This window comes from Anolis sagrei, chromosome 13 (genome assembly GCF_037176765.1).
Source record: "Anolis sagrei isolate rAnoSag1 chromosome 13, rAnoSag1.mat, whole genome shotgun sequence".
In the NCBI taxonomy this organism is placed as follows: domain Eukaryota; kingdom Metazoa; phylum Chordata; class Lepidosauria; order Squamata; family Dactyloidae; genus Anolis; species Anolis sagrei.
Window position 1 is genome coordinate 18,904,979 of NC_090033.1, and position 19,829 is coordinate 18,924,807.

Consider the following 19,829-nt stretch of genomic DNA (forward strand, 5'->3'; position numbering starts at 1 on the left):
AGGAAGGAAAGGCTAAAGGGAGGGTAGGTTGGAAGGAAAAAGAGAAGGAAGGAAAGACAAAGGGAAGGAAGGAGAAAGAGGGAGAGAGGGAAGGACGAAGGAAAGAGAGAAGGAAGGAAAGACTAAAGGGAGGGTAGGGTGGAAGGAAAGAGAGAAAGAAGGAAGGATCAGAGGGAAGGAACGAAGGAGAAAGAGGGAGAGAAGGAAGGATGGAGAAAAGAAAGAAAGAAAGACTAAAGGGAGGGTAGGGTAAAAGGAAAAAGAGACGGAAGGAAGGAAGGAAGGAAGGAAGGAAGGAAGGAAGGAAGGAAGGAAGGAGAAAGAGGGAGAGAGGGAAGAACGGAGGAAAGAAAGATGGAAGGAAAGGCTAAAGGGAGGGTAGGGTAGAAGGAAAGAGAGAAGGAAGGAAGGAAGGAAGGAAGGAAGGAAGGGAGGGAGGGAGGGAGGGAGGATGGAAAGAAGGATAAAGAGGGAGAGAATGAAGGAAGGAGGGAAGGAAGGAAGGAAGGAAGGAAGGAAGGGAGAAGTGGTTGGAAGGGAAGGAGAAAGATAAGGAAGGAGGGAGGAATGAAAGAGAGAAGGAAGGAAGGAAAGAAGGAAGGAAGGAAAGAAGGAAGGAGAAAAGGGTGGAAGGGAAGGAAGGAGAAAGAGGCAGGTAAGGGAGGTAAGGAGGAAGTAAGGAAGGGAAGGAGAAAAATGTGGAAGGGAAGGAAGGAAAAAGAGGGACGTAAGGGTGGAAGGTAAGCAAGAAGGAAAAATAGAAGGAAGGAAGGGTGAAAGGGAAGAAACAAAGAAGAAGTTGGAGGAGGAAAGGGGGGAGGAAAGCGTGAAGGAAAGTAGGAAGGGAAGAAGGGAGGGAGGAAGATAAGGGTGGAAGAAAGGAAGGGAATAAAGGAAAGAGAGAAGGAAGGAAGGAAGGAAGGAAGGAAGGAACGAAGGAACGAAGGATAGGATGGTGAGAGAGAGGAGGGCCTGAGAAAACGTCCCGAGGGGCCATATGTGGGGCCGCAGCATTTCAAGTGGTGTCGAACAACATTAACTCAACCCGAAGACCAAATTCACTGGGATTTTGCAAAAGAATTCTAAATGAAGGCATATGTGTTGCCAGGGGCCGGAAATCCCGGATTGAAGTAACCAGCGCGAAGCAGATTGCTGGCATTTGGCTTGTCCTGCCAGACATCTGGCTCTCTGCTTTGTTGTGTTTTTTTTAAGCAAAACACAAAGAAAATCCTTGAGTCGGAAGAGACCCCGAGGGCCCATCCTGCTGTGCAGGAAGACACCATTAAAGCCTTCCCAGCAGAGGGCCACCCAGCCTCTGCTTGAAAGCTTCCAAACGAGGCAGAAGGCCGATTGCAAGGCAACAACAACAACAACAACACTATGTAACACAATGTTATCAATGTCATTTCCTTTATGGTTCATGGAAGAAGTTCACTCAATTGCAATTACTTTGTTTTTAATAATAATATAGTAGTAATGGTAGAATAAGAATAATAATAATAATATAATACTAATATAATAAAAATGGTATAATAATAATATAGTAATAATAGTATTATAATAATGGTAATGATAAAAATAATATAGTAAAATTGGTATAATAATAACAGTATAATAATAATAAATATATAAGAGTAGTATAATAATATAATGGTATAATATTAATAACCACATGGATATTATTATTAGTATTATAATAATGGTAATGATTAAAATAATATAGTAATATTGGTATAACAATAACTATATAATAATAAATATATAATAATAGTATAATAATATAATGGTATAATATTAATAATAATAATAGTATTATAATAATGATAATGATAAAATAATTTAGTAATCATGGTAGAATAATAATGGTAATAATAAAAATAATATAGTAATATTGGTATAATAATAGTAGTATAATAATATAATAATAATAATATAATATAATATAATAATGGTGTAATATTAATAATAGTATTATAAAAATGATGATGATAAAATAAGTAATAATGGTATAATAATAAATGTATAATAATAGTATAATAATATAGTAATAATGATATAATAATAGTATAATAATAAGTATATAGTACACTAATACTATAATAATAATGATAAAATAATAAAGTAATATTGATATAATAACAATGATATAATAATAATGTATAGTAAATTTATTATTATTATTATTATTATTATTAATAATAATAATAATAATAATAATAATAATAATAATACAATGTAGAGAGCAAGGACACCACCCGCGGAAATGTCTGTGGATAGGAACATATGGCACCTTGCGAAAGAAGAGTTGATTTGGAGGTCAGGTTTGGTGGGGCTTAACACTGTTTAAAAATTCTGCAGAGTGGATGAGCATTGCGTAAGAGCGAGTGGCGCACGCCCATGGGGAGAGCATTGCAGGGAAAGCATGGCTCGGAAGAAGGAGAGATGCTTAGGCCTTAGGTCGTCAAGTCCTAGCCTTGGAATCATAGAACCATATAGAGCCATCCGGTTGGTCACCCAGGAAGACAAAGCCAAAGAAATGTGAAAGTAGGCATCCTTGAGGTCGACGGTAGCAAACCAAAGACACAGCCAAAGAAATGTGAAAGTAGGCATCCTTGAGGTCAACGGTAGCAAACAAAAGACACAGCCAAAGATATCTGAAAGTAGGCATCCTTGAGGTCAACGGTAGCAAACCAAAGACATAGCCAAAGAAATGTGAAAGTAGGCATCCTTGAGGTCAACGGTAGCAAACCAAAGACACAGCCAAAGAAATGTGAGAGTAGGCATCCTTGAGGTCAACGGTAGCAAACCAAAGACACAGCCAAAGAAATGTGAAAGTAGGCATCCTTGAGGTCAACGGTAGCAAACCAAAGACACAGCCATAGAAATGTGAAAGTAGGCTTCCTTGAGGTCAACGGTAGCAAACCAAAGACACAGCCAAAGAAATGTGAGAGTAGGCATCCTTGAGGTCAACGGTAGCAAACCAAAGACACAGCCAAAGAAATGTGAAAGTAGGCATCCTTGAGGTCAACGGTAGCAAACCAAAGACACAGCCAAGGAAATGTGAAAGTAGGCATCCTTGAGGTCAATGGTAGCAAACCAAAGACACAGCCAAAGAAATGGGAAAGTAGGCATCCTTGAGGTCAATGGTAGCAAACCAAAGACACAGCCAAAGAAATGTGAGGGTAGGCATCCTTGAGGTCAATGGTAGCAAACCAAAGACACAGCCAAGGAAATGTGAGGGTAGGCATCCTTGAGGTCAACGGTAGCAAACCAAAGACACAGCCAAAGATATGTGAAAGTAGGCATCCTTGAGGTCAAACCTAGCAAACCAAAGACACAGCCAAAGAAATGTGAAAGTAGGCATCCTTGAGGTCAACGGTAGCAAACCAAAGACACAGCCAAAGAAATGTGAAAGTAGGCATCCTTGAGGTCAACGGTAGCAAACCAAAGACACAGCCAAAGAAATGTGAAAGTAGGCATCCTTGAGGTCAACGGTAGCAAACCAAAGACACAGCCAAAGAAATGTGAAAGTAGGCATCCTTGAGGTCAACGGTAGCAAACCAAAGACACAGCCAAAGATATGTGAAAGTAGGCATCCTTGAGGTCAACGGTAGCAAACCAAAGACACAGCCAAAGAAATGGGAAAGTAGGCATCCTTGAGGTCAACGGTAGCAAACCAAAGACACAGCCAAAGAAATGTGAAAGTAGGCATCCTTGAGGTCAACGGTAGCAAACCAAAGACACAGCCAAAGAAATGTGAAAGTAGGCATCCTTGAGGTCAACTGTAGCAAACCAAAGACACAGCCAAAGAAATGTGAAAGTAGGCATCCTTGAGGTCAATGGTAGCAAACCAAAGACACAGCCAAAGAAATGTGAAAGTAGGCATCCTTGAGGTCAACGGTATCCCTTTGAATATAATAACATCCCTGGATACTATATTCTTATGGATGTAGCCTGGGATCGTATTGGCCTTTCTCGCCGCAGCATCAGACTCTTGGCTCGATGATGGTGACGATTATTATTATTATTATTACTCTATTCATGGTCCACTAAGACTTCTAGATCCCTTTGAATATAATAACTTCCCTGGATACTATATTCCTATGGATGCAGCCTAGGATCGCATTGGCCTTTCTCGTCGCAAAATCACACTCTTGGCTCGATGATGATGACGATTATTATTATTATTGTCATTATTATTACTCTATTCATGGTTACTATGGTCCATACAATGACTTTCTTAGACACTCTATTCCTATGGATGCAGCCTAGGATCGCATTGGCCTTTCTCGCCGCAGCATCACAGTCTTGGCTCATGATGATGACTATTATTATTATTATTATTATTATTATTATTATTATTACTCTATTCATGGTCCATTATGGTCCATACAATGACTTCCTTAGACACTCTATTCCTATGGATCCAGCCTAGGATCGTATTGGTCTTTCTCGCTGCAGCATCACACTCTTGGCTCAATCATGATGACGATTATTATTATTATTGTCATTATTATTACTCTATTCATGGTCCACTATGGTCCATACAATGACTTCCTTTGACACTCTATTCCTATGGATCCAGCCTAGGATCGTATTGGTCTTTCTCGCCGCAGCATCACAGTCTTGGCTCATGATGATGATTATTATTATTATTATTATTATTATTATTATTATTATTATTGTCATTATTATTACTCTATTCATGGCCCTCTAAGACTCCTAGATCCCTTTGAATATATTGAGTTCCCTGGATACTATATTCCTATGGATCCAGCCTAGGATCGCATTGGCCTTTTTCGCCGCAGCATCTCACTCTTGGCTCAATGATAATGATGATGATGATGATGATGATGATGATTATTCTGTTCATGGTCCACTAAGACTCCAAGGCCTACATCCCCTTCCCTCGTCCCTTCTCTCAGATACAGTCCAGTCCTGCCTTTCCGACTTTTGTCTCTCAAGAGTACATCATCCCGAGCCCTTCGGCGATTTACGAGGCCGGATTAGCAGAGCATATTTTTGACTCGGCAAATGCACTTATCATGTTAGCCCGACTCTCCGCGGCTGCAATTAGATCTTTGTTGTGCGGGCCGGGCACGGCGCACAAGGCCCCCCGGTTTCAGAAATAGCACCAAGCAAAGTCTTTGAGCCCGAGAGGAGATGGCTAACCCATAAAGACATTATTATTATTATTATTATTATTATTATTATTATTATTATTATTGGACTTTTTGAGGAAGTGGAAGGGACCCCTGGGAGTCCATCTAGTCCAACCTCAGCTCAAACTCCTATTCTAAGACATTATTATTATTATTATTATTATTATTATTAGACATTATTATTATTATTATTATTATTATTATTATTGTTATTAGACTTCTCATAGAAGTGGGAGGGACCCCTTAGAGACCATCTAGTCCAACCTCAGCTCAAACTCCTATTCTAAGACATTATTATTATTATTATTATTATTATTAGACATTATTATTATTATTATTATTATTATTATTATTATTATTATTGTTATTAGACTTCTCATAGAAGTGGGAGGGACCCCTTAGAGACCATCTAGTCCAACCTCAGCTCAAACTCCTAAGTCATTATTATTATTATTATTATTAGACTTCTCATAGAAGTGGGAGGGACCCCTTAGAGACCATCTAGTCCAACCTCAGCTCAAACTCCTATTCTAAGACATTATTATTATTATTATTATTATTATTAGTATTAGACATTATTATTATTATTATTGTTATTAGACTTCTCATAGAAGTGGGAGGGACCCCTTAGAGACCATCTAGTCCAACCTCAGCTCAAACTCCTATTCTAAGACATTATTATTATTATTATTATTATTATTAGTATTAGACATTATTATTATTATTATTATTGTTATTAGACTTCTCATAGAAGTGGGAGGGACCCCTTAGAGACCATCTAGTCCAACCTCAGCTCAAACTCCTAAGTCATTATTATTATTATTATTATTAGACTTCTCATAGAAGTGGGAGGGACCCCTTAGAGACCATCTAGTCCAACCTCAGCTCAAACTCCTATTCTAAGACATTATTATTATTATTATTATTATTATTATTATTAGTATTAGACATTATTATTATTATTATTGTTATTAGACTTCTCATAGAAGTGGGAGGGACCCCTTAGAGACCATCTAGTCCAACCTCAGCTCAAACTCCTATTCTAAGACATTATTATTATTATTATTATTATTATTATTATTAGTATTAGACATTATTATTATTATTGTTATTAGACTTCTCATAGAAGTGGGAGGGACCCCTTAGAGACCATCTAGTCCAACCTCAGCTCAAACTCCTATTCTAAGACATTATTATTATTAGTAGTAGTAGTAGTAGTAGTATTAGACATTATTATTATTATTATTGTTGTTATTGTTATTAGACTTCTCATAGAAGTGGGAGGGATCCCTTAGAGACCATCTAGTCCAACCTCAGCTCAAACTCCTATTCTAAGACATTATTAGTAGTAGTAGTATTAGACATTATTATTATTATTAGACATTATTATTATTATTATTCGACTTATTGAGGAAGTGGGAGGGACCTCTTAGAGACCATCTAGTCCAACCTCAGCTCAAACTCCTATTCTAAGACATTATTATTATTATTATTATTATTATTAGACATTATTGTTATTATTAGACTTCTAGAGGAAGTGGAAGGGACCCCTAGAGACCATCTAGTCCAACCTCAGCTCAAACTCCTATTCTAAGATATTATTATTATTATTATTATTATTAGACTTCTCGAGGAAGTGGGAGGGACCCCCTAGAGACCATCTAGTCCAACCTGAGCTCAAATTTCTATTTTAAGACATTATTATTATTAGACATTATTATTATTATTATTATTATTATTATTATTAATCATTATTAGACTTCTCAAGAAAGTGGGAGGGACCCCCTAGAGACCATCTAGTCCAACCTGAGCTCAAATTTCTATTTTAAGACATTATTATTATTATTATTATTATTATTCTTATTATTATTATTATTAGACTTTTTGAGGTGGGAGGAACCTCTAGAGACCATCTAGTAGTCCAACCTAAGCTTAAACTCCAAGACATTACTATTATTATTATTAGACATTATTATTATTATTATTATTATTATTAGACATTATTATTATTATTAGACTTCTCGAGGAAGTGGAAGGGACCCCCTAGAGTCCATCTAGTCCAACCTCAGCTCAAACTCCTATTCTAAGACATTATTATTATTATTATTAGACATTATTATTATTATTATTATTATTATTATTATTATTCTCGAGGAAGTGGAAGGGACCCCCTAGAGTCCATCTAGTCCAACCTCAGCTCAAACTCCTATTCTAAGACATTATTATTATTATTATTAGACATTATTGTTATTATTAGACTTCTCATAGAAGTGGGAGGGACCCCTTAGAGACCATCTAGTCCAACCTCAGCTCAAACTCCTATTCTAAGACATTATTATTATTATTATTATTATTATTATTATTATTATTATTAGACTTCTCATAGAAGTGGAAGGGACCCCTAGAGACCATCTAGTCCAACCTCAGCTCAAAATCCTATTCTAAGATATTATTATTATTATTATTATTATTATTATTATTATTATTAGACTTTTTGAGGAAGTGGGAGGGACCCCCTAGAGACCATCTAGTCCAACCTCAGCTCAAACTTCTATTCTAATACATTATTATTATTATTATTATTATTATTATTATTATTATTATTATTATTATTAGACTTCTCGAGGAAGTGGGAGTGACCCCTAGAGACCATCTAGTCAAACTTCAGCTCAAACTCCTATTCTAAGACATTATTATTATTATTATTATTAGAAAGTATTATTATTATATTATTATTAGACTTCTTGAGGAAGTGGAAGAGACCCCTAGAGACCATCTAGTCCAACCTCAGCTCAAACGCCTATTCTAAGACATTATTGTTATTATTATTATTATTATTATTATTAGACATTATTATTATTATTATTATTATTATTATTATTATTAGACATTATTGTTATTATTAGACTTCTCATAGAAGTGGAAGGGACCCCTAGAGACCATCTAGTCCAACCTCAGCTCAAACTCCTATTCTAAGATATTATTATTATTATTATTATTATTATTATTATTATTATTATTAGACTTCTCGAGGAAGTGGGAGGGACCCCCTAGAGACCATCTAGTCCAACCTGAGCTCAAATTTCTATTTTAAGACATTATTATTATTATTATTATTAGACATTATTATTATTATTAGATATTATTATTATTATTATTATTCTCAAGGAAGTGGAAGGGACCCCCTAGAGACCATCTAGTCCAACTTCAGCTCAAATTCCTATTCTAAGACATGATTATAATAATAATAATAATAATAATAATAATAATTAGACTTCTAGAGAAAGTGGAAGGGACCCCTAGAGACCATCTAGTCCAACCTCAGTTCAAACTCCTAAGACATTATTATTATTATTATTATTATTATTATTATTAGAAATTATTATTATTAGACTTCTCGAGGAAGTGGAAGGGACCCCTAGAGATCATCTAGTCCAACCTCAGCTCAAACTCCCATTCTAAGACATTATTGTTATTATTATTATTATTATTATTATTATTATTATCATTAGACTTTTTGAGTTGGGACCCCCTAGAGACCATCTAGTCCAACCTCAGCTCAAACTCCTATTCTAAGACATTATTGTTATTGTTATTATTATTATTATCATTATTATTATTATTATTATTATTATTATTATTAGACTTCTCAAGGAAGTGGGAGGGATCCCCTAGAGACCATCTAGTCCAACCTCAGCTCAAACTCCTATTCTAAGACAATATTATTATTATTATTATTATTATTACTATTACTATTAGACTTTTTGAGGAAGTGGAAGAGACCCCCTAGAGACGATCTAGTCCAACCTCAGCTCAAACGCCTATTCTAAGACATTATTATTATTATTATTATTATTAGACATTATTATTATTATTATTAGACATTATTGTCTATTATTATTATTATTAGACATTATTATTATTATTAGACATTATCGAGGAAGTGGAAGGGACCCCTAGAGACCATCTAGTCCAACCTCAGCTCAAGACTCCTATTCTAAGACATTATTATAATAATAATAATTATTAGACATTATTATTATTATTACTATTACTATTAGACTTTTTGAGGAAGTGGGAGAGACCCCCTAGGGTCCATCTATTCCAACCTCAGCTCAAAAAACCTATTCTAAGACATTATTATTATTATTATTATTATTAGACATTATTATTATTATTATTAGACATTATTGTCTATTATTATTATTATTAGACATTATTATTATTATTAGACATTATCGAGGAAGTGGAAGAGACCCCCTAGAGACCATCTAGTCCAACCTCAGCTCAAACGCCTATTCTAAGACATTATTATTATTATTATTATTATTAGACATTATTATTATTATTATTAGACATTATTGTCTATTATTATTATTATTAGACATTATTATTATTATTAGACATTATCGAGGAAGTGGAAGGGACCCCTAGAGACCATCTAGTCCAACCTCAGCTCAAGACTCCTATTCTAAGACATTATTATAATAATAATTATTATTAGACATTATTATTATTGTTACTATAGCTATTAGACTTTTTGAGGAAGTGGGAGAGACCCCCTAGAGTCCATCTATTCCAACCTCAGCTCAAAAAACCTATTCTAAGACATTATTATTATTATTATTAGACTTCTCTAGGAAGTGGGAGGAACCCCCTAGAGGCCATCTAGTCCAACCTCAGCTCAAACTCCTATTTGAAGACTTTATTATTATTATTATTATTATTATTATTATTATTAGACATTATTATTATTATTAGACATTATTGTTATTATTATTATTAGATATTATTATTAGACATTATTATTATTATTATTATTATTATTATTATTATTATTAGACATTATTGTTATTATTGGACTTCTCATAGAAGTGGGACCCCTAGACACCATCTAGTCCAGCCTCAGCTCAAACTCCTATTCTTAGACATTATTATTATTATTATTAGACTTCTCATAGAAGTGGGAGGGACCCCTAGAGACCATATAGTCCAACCTCAGCTCAAACTCCTATTCTAAGACATTACTATTATTATTATTATTATTATTATTATTATTATTATTAGACTTTTTGAGTTGGGACTCCCTAGAGACCATCTAGTCCAACCTCACCTCAAACTCTTATTCTAAGACATTATTATTATTATTATTATTATTATTATTAGACTTCTTGAGGAAGGAACCCTCTAGTCCAACCTCAACTAGTTCTCTGCTGAGGTCATCCACCAAGGTGACCAAAGATGTCTCCGTTGCGTGACCAGGTCTAAAACCAGACTGTGAAGGACCAAGACAACTGGCTTAGTCCAAGAATCCCTGGTAGTTAACGTGGTATCAAACTTTTGAAGAGGAAGGTGTGGTATAAATAAACATAAACATAATCATACAGGTTTTCCCCTGACACTAGGTCCAGTCTTGACCAACTCTGGAGGTTGGTGCTCATCTCCATTTCTAAGCTGATGAGCCGGCGTTGTGCGTAGACGCCTCCAAGGTCATGTGGCCAGTAGCATGACCGTATGGACCGAGCGATACCAATTGATCTACTCACGTTTCCATGTTTTCGAACTGCTTGGTTAGCACAAGCTGGGGCTAACGGCAGGAGCTCATATGAAAAGCGGCGAAATAAACAGTGGAGAGTTTGGCCATAAGGTCGAAGGCATATCTCCAAAGACATGACAGTTCTGCTGGGACCCAACAGCCTCCGCTCATCCGCTCCGCCAGGCGAAGGCACCATCTGCCCAGGAAGCACGGCATGCAGCCAGAGACAGAGAGAGAGAGATCGGGAGATAGCAAGCTGGCATCTCAGCCTAACTTTCTGGAGCTTGGTGGTGTTGAGATAGAGATAGATGGATGGATGGATGGATGGATAGATAGATAGATAGATAGATAGATAGAGATAGCAAGGTGGCATCTCAACCTACCTTTCTGGAGCTTGGTGGTGTTGAGATAGAGATAGATGGATGGATGGATGGATGGATGGATGGGTGGACAGACGGATGGGCGGACAGACAGACAGACAGACAGATAGACAGAGAGGAAGCTGGCATCTCAGCCTACCTTTCTGGAACTTGGTGGTGTTGAGATAGAGATAGATAGATAGATAGATAGATAGATAGATAGATAGATAGATAGATGATAGATAGATAGATAGATAGATAGATAGATAGATAGATAGAGATAGCAAGGTGGCATCTCAACCTACCTTTCTGGAGCTTGGTGGTGTTGAGATAGAGATAGATGGATGGATGGATGGATGGATGGATGGATGGATGGATGGGCGGACAGACGGATGGGCGGACAGACAGACAGACAGACAGATAGACAGAGAGGAAGCTGGCATCTCAGCCTACCTTTCTGGAGCTTGGTGGTGTTGAGATAGAGATAGATAGATAGATAGATAGATAGATAGATAGATAGATGATAGATAGATGATAGATAGATAGATAGATAGATGATAGATAGATAGATAGATAGATAGATAGATAGATAGATAGATAGATGGATGGATGGATGGATGGATGGACGGACGGACGGACAGACAGACAGACAGATAGCAAGGTGGCATCTCAGCCTACCTTCCTGGAGCTTGGTGGTGTTGAGATAGAGATAGATAGATAGATGATAGATAGATAGATAGATAGATAGATAGATAGATAGATAGATAGATAGAGCAAGATGGCATCTCAGCCTACCTTTCTGGAGCTTGGTGGTGTTGAGATAGATAGATGGATGGATGGATGGATGGATGGATGGATGGATGGATAGAGCCAGCAAGGTGGCATCTCAGCGTACCTTTCTGGAGCTTGGTGGTGTTGAGATCGAGATAGATAGATGGATGGATGGATGGATGGATGGATGGATAGATAGATAGATAGATAGATAGATAGATAGATAGATAGCAAGGTGGCATCTCAGCCTACTTTTCTGGAGCTTGGTGGTGTTGAGATCGAGATAGATAGATGGATGGATGGATAGATAGATAGATAGATAGATAGATAGATAGATAGATAGATCAAGGTGGCATCTCAGCCTACCTTTCTGGAGCTTGGTGGTGTTGAGATAGAGATAGATGGATGGATAGATAGATAGATAGATAGATAGATAAAGGAGCAAGGTGGCATCTCAGCCTACCTTTCTGGAGTTTGGTGGTGTTGAGATAGAGATAGATAGATAGATAGATAGATAGATAGATAGATAGATAGATAGATAGATCAAGGTGGCATCTCAGCCTACCTTTCTGGAGCTTGGTGGTGTTGAGATAGAGATAGATGGATGGATGGATGGATAGATAGATAGATAGATAGATAGATAGATAGATAGATAGAGATAAGGAGCAAGGTGGCATCTCAGCCTACCTTTCTGGAGCTTGGTGGTGTTGAGATAGAGATAGATGGATGGATGGATGGATGGATAGATAGATAGATAGATAGATAGATAGATAGATAGATAGATAGAGATAAGGAGCAAGGTGGCATCTCAGCCTACCTTTCTGGAGCTTGGTGGTGTTGAGATAGATGGATGGATGGATGGATGGATAGATAGATAGATAGATAGATAGATAGATAGATAGAGATAGCAAGGTGGCATCTCAGTCTACCTTTGTGGAGCTTGGTGGTGTTGAGATAGAGATAGATAGATAGATAGATAGATAGATAGATCAAGGTGGCATCTCAGCCTACCTTTCTGGAGCTTGGTGGTGTTGAGATAGAGATAGATGGATGGATGGATAGATAGATAGATAGATAGATAGATAGATAGATAGATAGATAGATAGATAGAGATAAGGAGCAAGGTGGCATCTCAGCCTACATTTCTGGAGCTTGGTGGTATTGAGATAGAGATAGATGGATGGATGGATGGATGGATAGATAGATAGATAGATAGATTATAGATAGAGAGCAAGGTGGCATCTTAGCCTACTTTTCTGGAGCTTATGGCATTGAGACAGAGAAGATAGACACAGATAGGGAGCAAGGTAGCATCTCAGCCTACTTTTCTGGAGCTTGTTGACATTGAGATAGATAGATAGATAGATAGATAGATAGATGATAGATAGATAGGGAGCAAGGTGGCATCTCAGCTTAACTTTCAGGAGCTTGTTGGCATTGAGACAGAGAAGAGAGACACATAGATACGGAGCAAGGTGGCATCTCAGCCTACCTTTCTGGACCTGGTTGGCGTTGAGACAGAGAAGTGAGACACATAGATAAGGAGCAAAGTGGCATCTCAGCCTAACTTTCAGGAGCTTGTTGGCATTGAGACAGAGATGGAGAGATAGATAGGTAGGTAGGTAGACAGGAAGCAAGGTGGCATCTCAGCCTACCTTTCTGGAGCTAGTTGGTGTTGAGACAGAGAGACACATAGATAGAGAGCATGGTGGCATCTCAACCTACTTTTTTTGGAGCTTATGGCATTGAGACAGAGGAGATAGACACAGATAGGGAGCAAGGTGGCATCTCAGTCTACCTTTCTGGAGCTTGTTGACATTGAGATAGATAGATAGATAGATAGATAGATAGATAGATAGATAGATAAGATAGGGAGCATGGTGGCATCTCAACCTACTTTTCTGGAGCTTATGGCATTGAGACAGAGGAGATAGACACAGATAGGGAGCAAGGTGGCATCTCAGTCTACCTTTCTGGAACTTGTTGACATTGAGACAGAGTGATAGATAAATAGACAGATAGATAGATAGATGATAGATAGCAAGGTGGCATCTCAGTCTACCTTTCTGGAGTTTGTTGACATTGAGATAGAGAGATAGAGAGATAGATAGCAAGGTGGCATCTCAGCCTACCTTTCTGGAGCTTGGTGGAGTTGGGACAGTGATAGATAGATAGATAGATAGATAGATAGATAGATAGATAGATAGATAGATAGATAGCAAGGTGGCCTCTCAGTCTACCTTTCTGGAGCTTGTTGACATTGAGATAGAGAGAGAGAGAGAGAGAGAGAGAGAGAAAGAGAGAGAGAGAGAGCAAGGTGGCATATCAGCCTACCTTTCTGGAGCTTGTTGACATTGAGATAGAGAGATAGATAGATGATAGATAGATAGATAGATAGATAGATAGAGAGCAAGGTGGCATCTCAGCCTACCTTTCTGGAGCTTGTTGACATTGAGATAGATAGATAGATAGATAGATAGATAGATAGATAGATAGGGAGCAAGGTGGCATCTCAGTCTACCTTTCTAGAGCTTGGTGGAGTTGGGACAGAGAGGGAGGGAGGGAGAGGGAGGAAGGGAGTAAGGTGCTATCTCAGCCTACCTTTCTGGAGTTTGTTGATATTGAGACGCAGAGATAGATAAGGAGCAAGGTGGCATCTCATCCTACCTTTCCAGAACTTGTTGGCATTGAGACAGAGAGGGAGATAGGTGGGGGATGGAGCAAGGTGGCATCTAAGCCTACCTTTCTGGAGCTTGTTGACATTGAGATAGATAGATAGATAGATAGATAGGGAGCAAGGTGGCATCTCAGCCTACCTTTCTGGAGCTTGTTGGGGTTGCCTTCCAACCAGCTGAAGAGCCCGGCGAAGTCGCAGTCGCACAGCCAGGGGTTGCCTTCCAAGCGGATTGTCCGCAGGTTGGGCAAGGCCTCCAATGCGGCCACGTCCAGCGTCCGCAGCTCGTTGTCGTTGAGCTCCAGCACTTGGAGTTGGCCCAGGCTCTGGAAGGCCTCGCGGTCCACGGCGGAGAGGCTGTTGTGGCCCAAGCTCAGCTTGATGAGCTTCTCGGCCGACTTGAACGCCCCGGCGTCCAACTGGGTCAAGTTGTTGTAACTGAGGTCCAAGTAGACCAGCTTGGCCGAGCTGCTGAAGGTGCCCCCTTCCAAGACCGAGATGGCGTTGTTGCGGAAGTCCAAGTAGACCAGGTCGTTGTAGAAGACGAAGAAGTCCGGCGGGATCTCCCGGATGCGGTTGCCGGCCGCCAGCAGCTTGCGGACGTCCAACGGGAACGGGCTGGGCACCCGGAGCAGCCCTTGGTCCCGGCAGTCGATGGTGTGGAAGTCCAGGCAGCTACACGCGGTCGGGCAGAGTTCCCCAACGGGGAGGAGGAAGACCAAGCCCAAAACGAGCAGCCGCGCAAGTCGGCGCCAAATGCAGAGACATGGCCACATCGTCGGACTCCGGCGGCTACGGGAACGGCATGCTGGACCCGGCACCGTACGTACAAGACAGGTGTCTGCGCGACCGGAGTTTTCCGTTATTCTGGTACGGGGCTCCGGCGGTTACGAGAACGCTGTCCTGGACCCGGCACCGTACGAACGAGACAGGTATCTGTGCGACCGGAGTTTTCCGTTATTCTGGTATGGGGCTCCGGTGGTTACGAGAACGCTGTCCTGGACCCGGCACCGTACGTACGAGACAGGTGTCTGCGCGACCGGAGTTTTCCGTTATTCTGGTATGGGGCTCCTGCGGTTACGGGAATGCCGTCCTGGACCCGGTATTGTACGTGCGAGACAGGTGTCTGTGTGACCGGAGTTTTCTGTTATTCTGGTACGGGGCTCCGGCGGTTATGGGAACGCCATCCTGGACCCGGCACCGTGCGTATGAGACGGGTGTCTGCGCGACCGGAGTTTTCTGTTATTCTGGTACGGGGCTCCGGCGGCTACAGGAACGCCATGCTAGACCTGGCACTGTACGTACGAAATGGGTCTCTGCGCGACCGGAGTTTTCTGTTATTCTGGTAGGAGGCTCCAGCGGCTACGGGAACACCATCTTGGACCTGGCACCGTGCGTACGAGAAGGGTGTCTGCTCCACTGGAGTTTTCCGCTATTCTGGTAGAGCTCAGATATCATGTTTCAGATAGCGAATAGGCGCATGGACGCGTCGTCGGCACCGGACGCGTCGTCGGCACCGGAGTTTGTGGTTATTCCGAGAGAGATCACATATCATAGATCAGATAGCAGCAGGCGAAAGAGAAGGAGGAGGAGGAAGAAGAGGAGGAGGCGGGGAATGAAAAGCTCTCCCAATGTGCGCACACAGGCGCACAGGCACAGATGCGCCGCAAAAAGCGGCTGCCGGATGAAAGGATTTCAGCGGGGAACGACAGACGACGACGACGACGGGCGCATCGCTGAGCTTCTTAAGGGGTCAGCGCAATAGGAAATGAGGGATTTCGGCCTTTGCCGGGGAAGCCCACGCGCATACCGAGCGCATGGACTGCTTCCAATCCATAGCAATACAAAACCACACTAGCTAAGTTGGTAAACGATGCCGAGGATGCTCGCGCATGCAGCTGTTGAATGCATCGTCCTCCGTGTAGTTAATGCTATCGATTACAAATAGCCGTGGGTTGGTTGTGGATTTTTGGATTTTAGGGAATTAGAAATACACATGCTCACCGGGTAGAAGATGCACATGGTGCTCCAGAGCTGAGTGGACTACAGATCCCATTGTCCCCTGCCGTTGCCCCAAATCTCAACATTATTTTAAGTTAGATTATGTTCGTAGTGATGAACTTTATTTATACCCCTTTAAGTGGATTCTTCCAAAAGGTGGGTGGACTACAACTCCCATCATCCACCTCCTTGTTCTTCCTTTTTCTACTGACATAAGAAAAGAAGCCCTTTTTATTGTTTTTAATGTCCCTGGCAAGCCTGAGCTCGTTTTGTGCTTTAGCCTTGCGGACCTTTTCCCTACAGGTGTTGGCTATTTGTTTGAATTCTTCTTTGGTGATTTCTCCCTTTTTCCACTTCTTGTGCATGTCTCTTTTGTGTCTTAGCACAGTTAGAAGTTCTTTGGATATCCATTCTGGCTTCTTTGCACTTGTCCTATTTTTTTCCCCTGCCATTCTCCCAGATCTCAACAACTCCCATTATCCCCTGCCGTTCTCCCAGATCTCAACAACTCCCATCATCCCCTGCCGTTCTCCCAGATCTCAACAACTCCCATCATCCTCTGCCATCCTCCCAGATCTCAACAACTCCCATCATCCTCTGCCATTCTCCCATATCTCAACCACTCCCATCATCCCCTACCATTTTCCCAGATCTCAACAACTTCCATCATCCCCTGCCATTCTCCCAGATCTCAACAACTCCCATCATCCCCTGCCATTCTCCCAAATCTCAACATTATTTTGAGTTAGATGAAGATGATGATGGTGATGAACTCTATTTATACCCCTTTAAGTGAAATCTTCAAAAGGTGGATGATTACAACTCCCATAATCCCCTGCCATTCTCCCAAATCTCAATATTACTTTAAGTTGGATGATGATGATGATTATGATGATCAACTTTATATATACCCTTGGAAATGGATTATCCAGAGGTGGGTGGACTACAACTCCCATCATCCCCTACCATTCTCCCAAATCTCAACATAATTTTGAGTTAGAGGATGATGGTGATGAACTTTATTTATACCCCTTTAAGTAAAATCTTCCAAAAGGTGGGTGGACTACAACTCCCATCATCCCCTGCCATTCTCCCAGATCTCAACAACTCCCATCATCCCCTGCCATTCTCCCAAATCTCAACATTATTTTAAGTTAGATGATAATGATCGACTTTATCTATACCCTGGAAGTGGATTCTCGAGAGGCAGGTGGACTACAACTCCCATCACCCCCTGTCATTCTCCCAAATCTCAACAACTCCCATCATCCCCTGCCAGATCTCAACATTATTTTAAGTTGGATGATAATAATGATGATCAACTTTATACCCTGGAAGTGGATTATCCAAAGGTGGGTGGACTACAACTCCCATCATCTTCTGCTATTTCCCCAAACCACAACATTATTTTAAGTTAGATGATGATGATGATGATGATTATTATTATTATTATTACTGGCTTTATTTATACCCCTGGAAGTGGATTCTCCAGATTCAGGTGGACTACAACTCCCATCATCCTCTGCCCTTTCCCCAAACCGCAACATTATTTTAAGTTAGATGATGATGATTATTATGATGATGATTATTGACTTTATTTATACCCCTGGAAGTGGATTCTCCAGAGTCAGGTGGACTACAACTCCCATCATCCTCTTCCCTTTCCCCAAATCGCAATATTATTTTAAGTTAGATCATGATGGATGTGTGGGTCATGTTTAGTGCAGATCCATCATCGGTGAGATTCACAGGGTGCTCTTGAGGTGAGGTGTACTACAACTCCCATCATCCCTTGTCGTCCTCTCAAATTGCATTATTATTTTATGATATGTGTGCAGGTTTGGTCCAGATCCACGTTGCTGGGATTCACGTGGTTCTTTGAAGGTGGGTGGACTACAGCTCCCATCATCCTCTGCCATTCTCCCATGATGATGATGATGAACTTTATTTATACCCCTGGAAGTGGATTCTCAGGATGTGAGTGGACTACAGCTCCCAACATTCTCGGCCATTCATGGCCCACATCCATCGTTGGTGGGATTCACATGGCTCTTTGGATATGGGTGCACTACAACACCCATCATTCTCTTTCATCCCCCCTCCCTCAAACCCTTTTACATTGGATCATGATAAATACATATGGGTTTGGTCCAGATCCATCATTGGAGGGATTCATATGGTTCTTGAGATGTGGGTAGACTACAACTCCCATCATCATTCACAAAAATAATCATGAAAACATTTGCAAAATATTCTCAAAACTATTCACGAAAATATTCAAGAAAATATTTGTGAAAATATTCACAAAAATAATCACAAATATATTCGCAAAAATAATCATAAAAATGTTTGCAAAACTATTCATGAAAATATTCAAGAAAATATTGATGAAAATATTCACAAAAATAGTCACAAATAAATTCACAAAAAATATTCACAAAAATAATCATGAAAATGTTTGCAAAATATTCTCAAAATTATTCATGAAAATATTCAAAAAATTCATGAAAATATTCATGAAAATAATCACAAATATATTTGCAAAAATATTCACAACAATAATTACAATATTTGTGAAAAGATATTCCTAGAAATAATCATTAAAATATTCACACAACTCATTAAAAATATTCACAAAAATAATAATGAAAATGTTTGCAAAATATTCTCAAAACTATTCATGAAAATATTCAAGAAAATATTGATGAAATATTCACAAAAATAGTCACAAATATATTCACAAAAATATTCACAAAAATAACTGCAACAATATTTGCTAAAAAATATTCACAGAAATATTCCCAAAAGTTATCACAAAAATATTTACATAAATAATCACGACAATCATAATAAAAACATTAACAAAAATAATGAAAATATTCACAGAAATAATCTTGAAAATATTCAAGAAAATATTGATGAATATATTCGCAAAAATATTCACAAAAATAATTGGAACAATATTTGTGAAAAGATATTCACAGAAATATTCACAAAAATTATCACAAAATAGTCACATAAATAATCATGAAACATTTGCAAAATTATTCTCAAATCTATTCAAGAAAGTACAATTCACAAAAATATTCTCAAAAATATTCATTAAAATAATCATTAAAATAATCACAAAATCATGAAAATATTCACAAAAATATTCATGAAAGTATTCATCAAAAAAATCACAAAATATTCACAAAAATAGTCACAAATATATTTGCAAAAATATTCACAAAAATAATCATGAAAATATTTGCAAAATGTTCTCAAAACAATTCATGAAAATATTCAAGAAAATATTGATGAAAATATTCACAAAAATAATCATG

The 19,829-nt window shown here is 38.9% G+C and overlaps 1 protein-coding gene across 1 annotated transcript in view; it reads right to left on the bottom strand.

Annotated features, from left to right (window-relative positions):
* The window catches only part of LRRC38 (leucine rich repeat containing 38), a 35,238-nt gene extending 18,906 nt beyond the window's left edge, over window positions 1–16,332 (bottom strand). Inside the window, exon 1 of the mRNA XM_067472859.1 lies at window positions 14,645–16,332. Within this exon, the coding sequence (XP_067328960.1) occupies window positions 14,645–15,278 (634 nt within the window). The 5' untranslated portion in view covers window positions 15,279–16,332. The remainder of the gene's footprint in view (window positions 1–14,644) is intronic.
* Window positions 16,333–19,829: the final 3,497 nt, after the last annotated feature.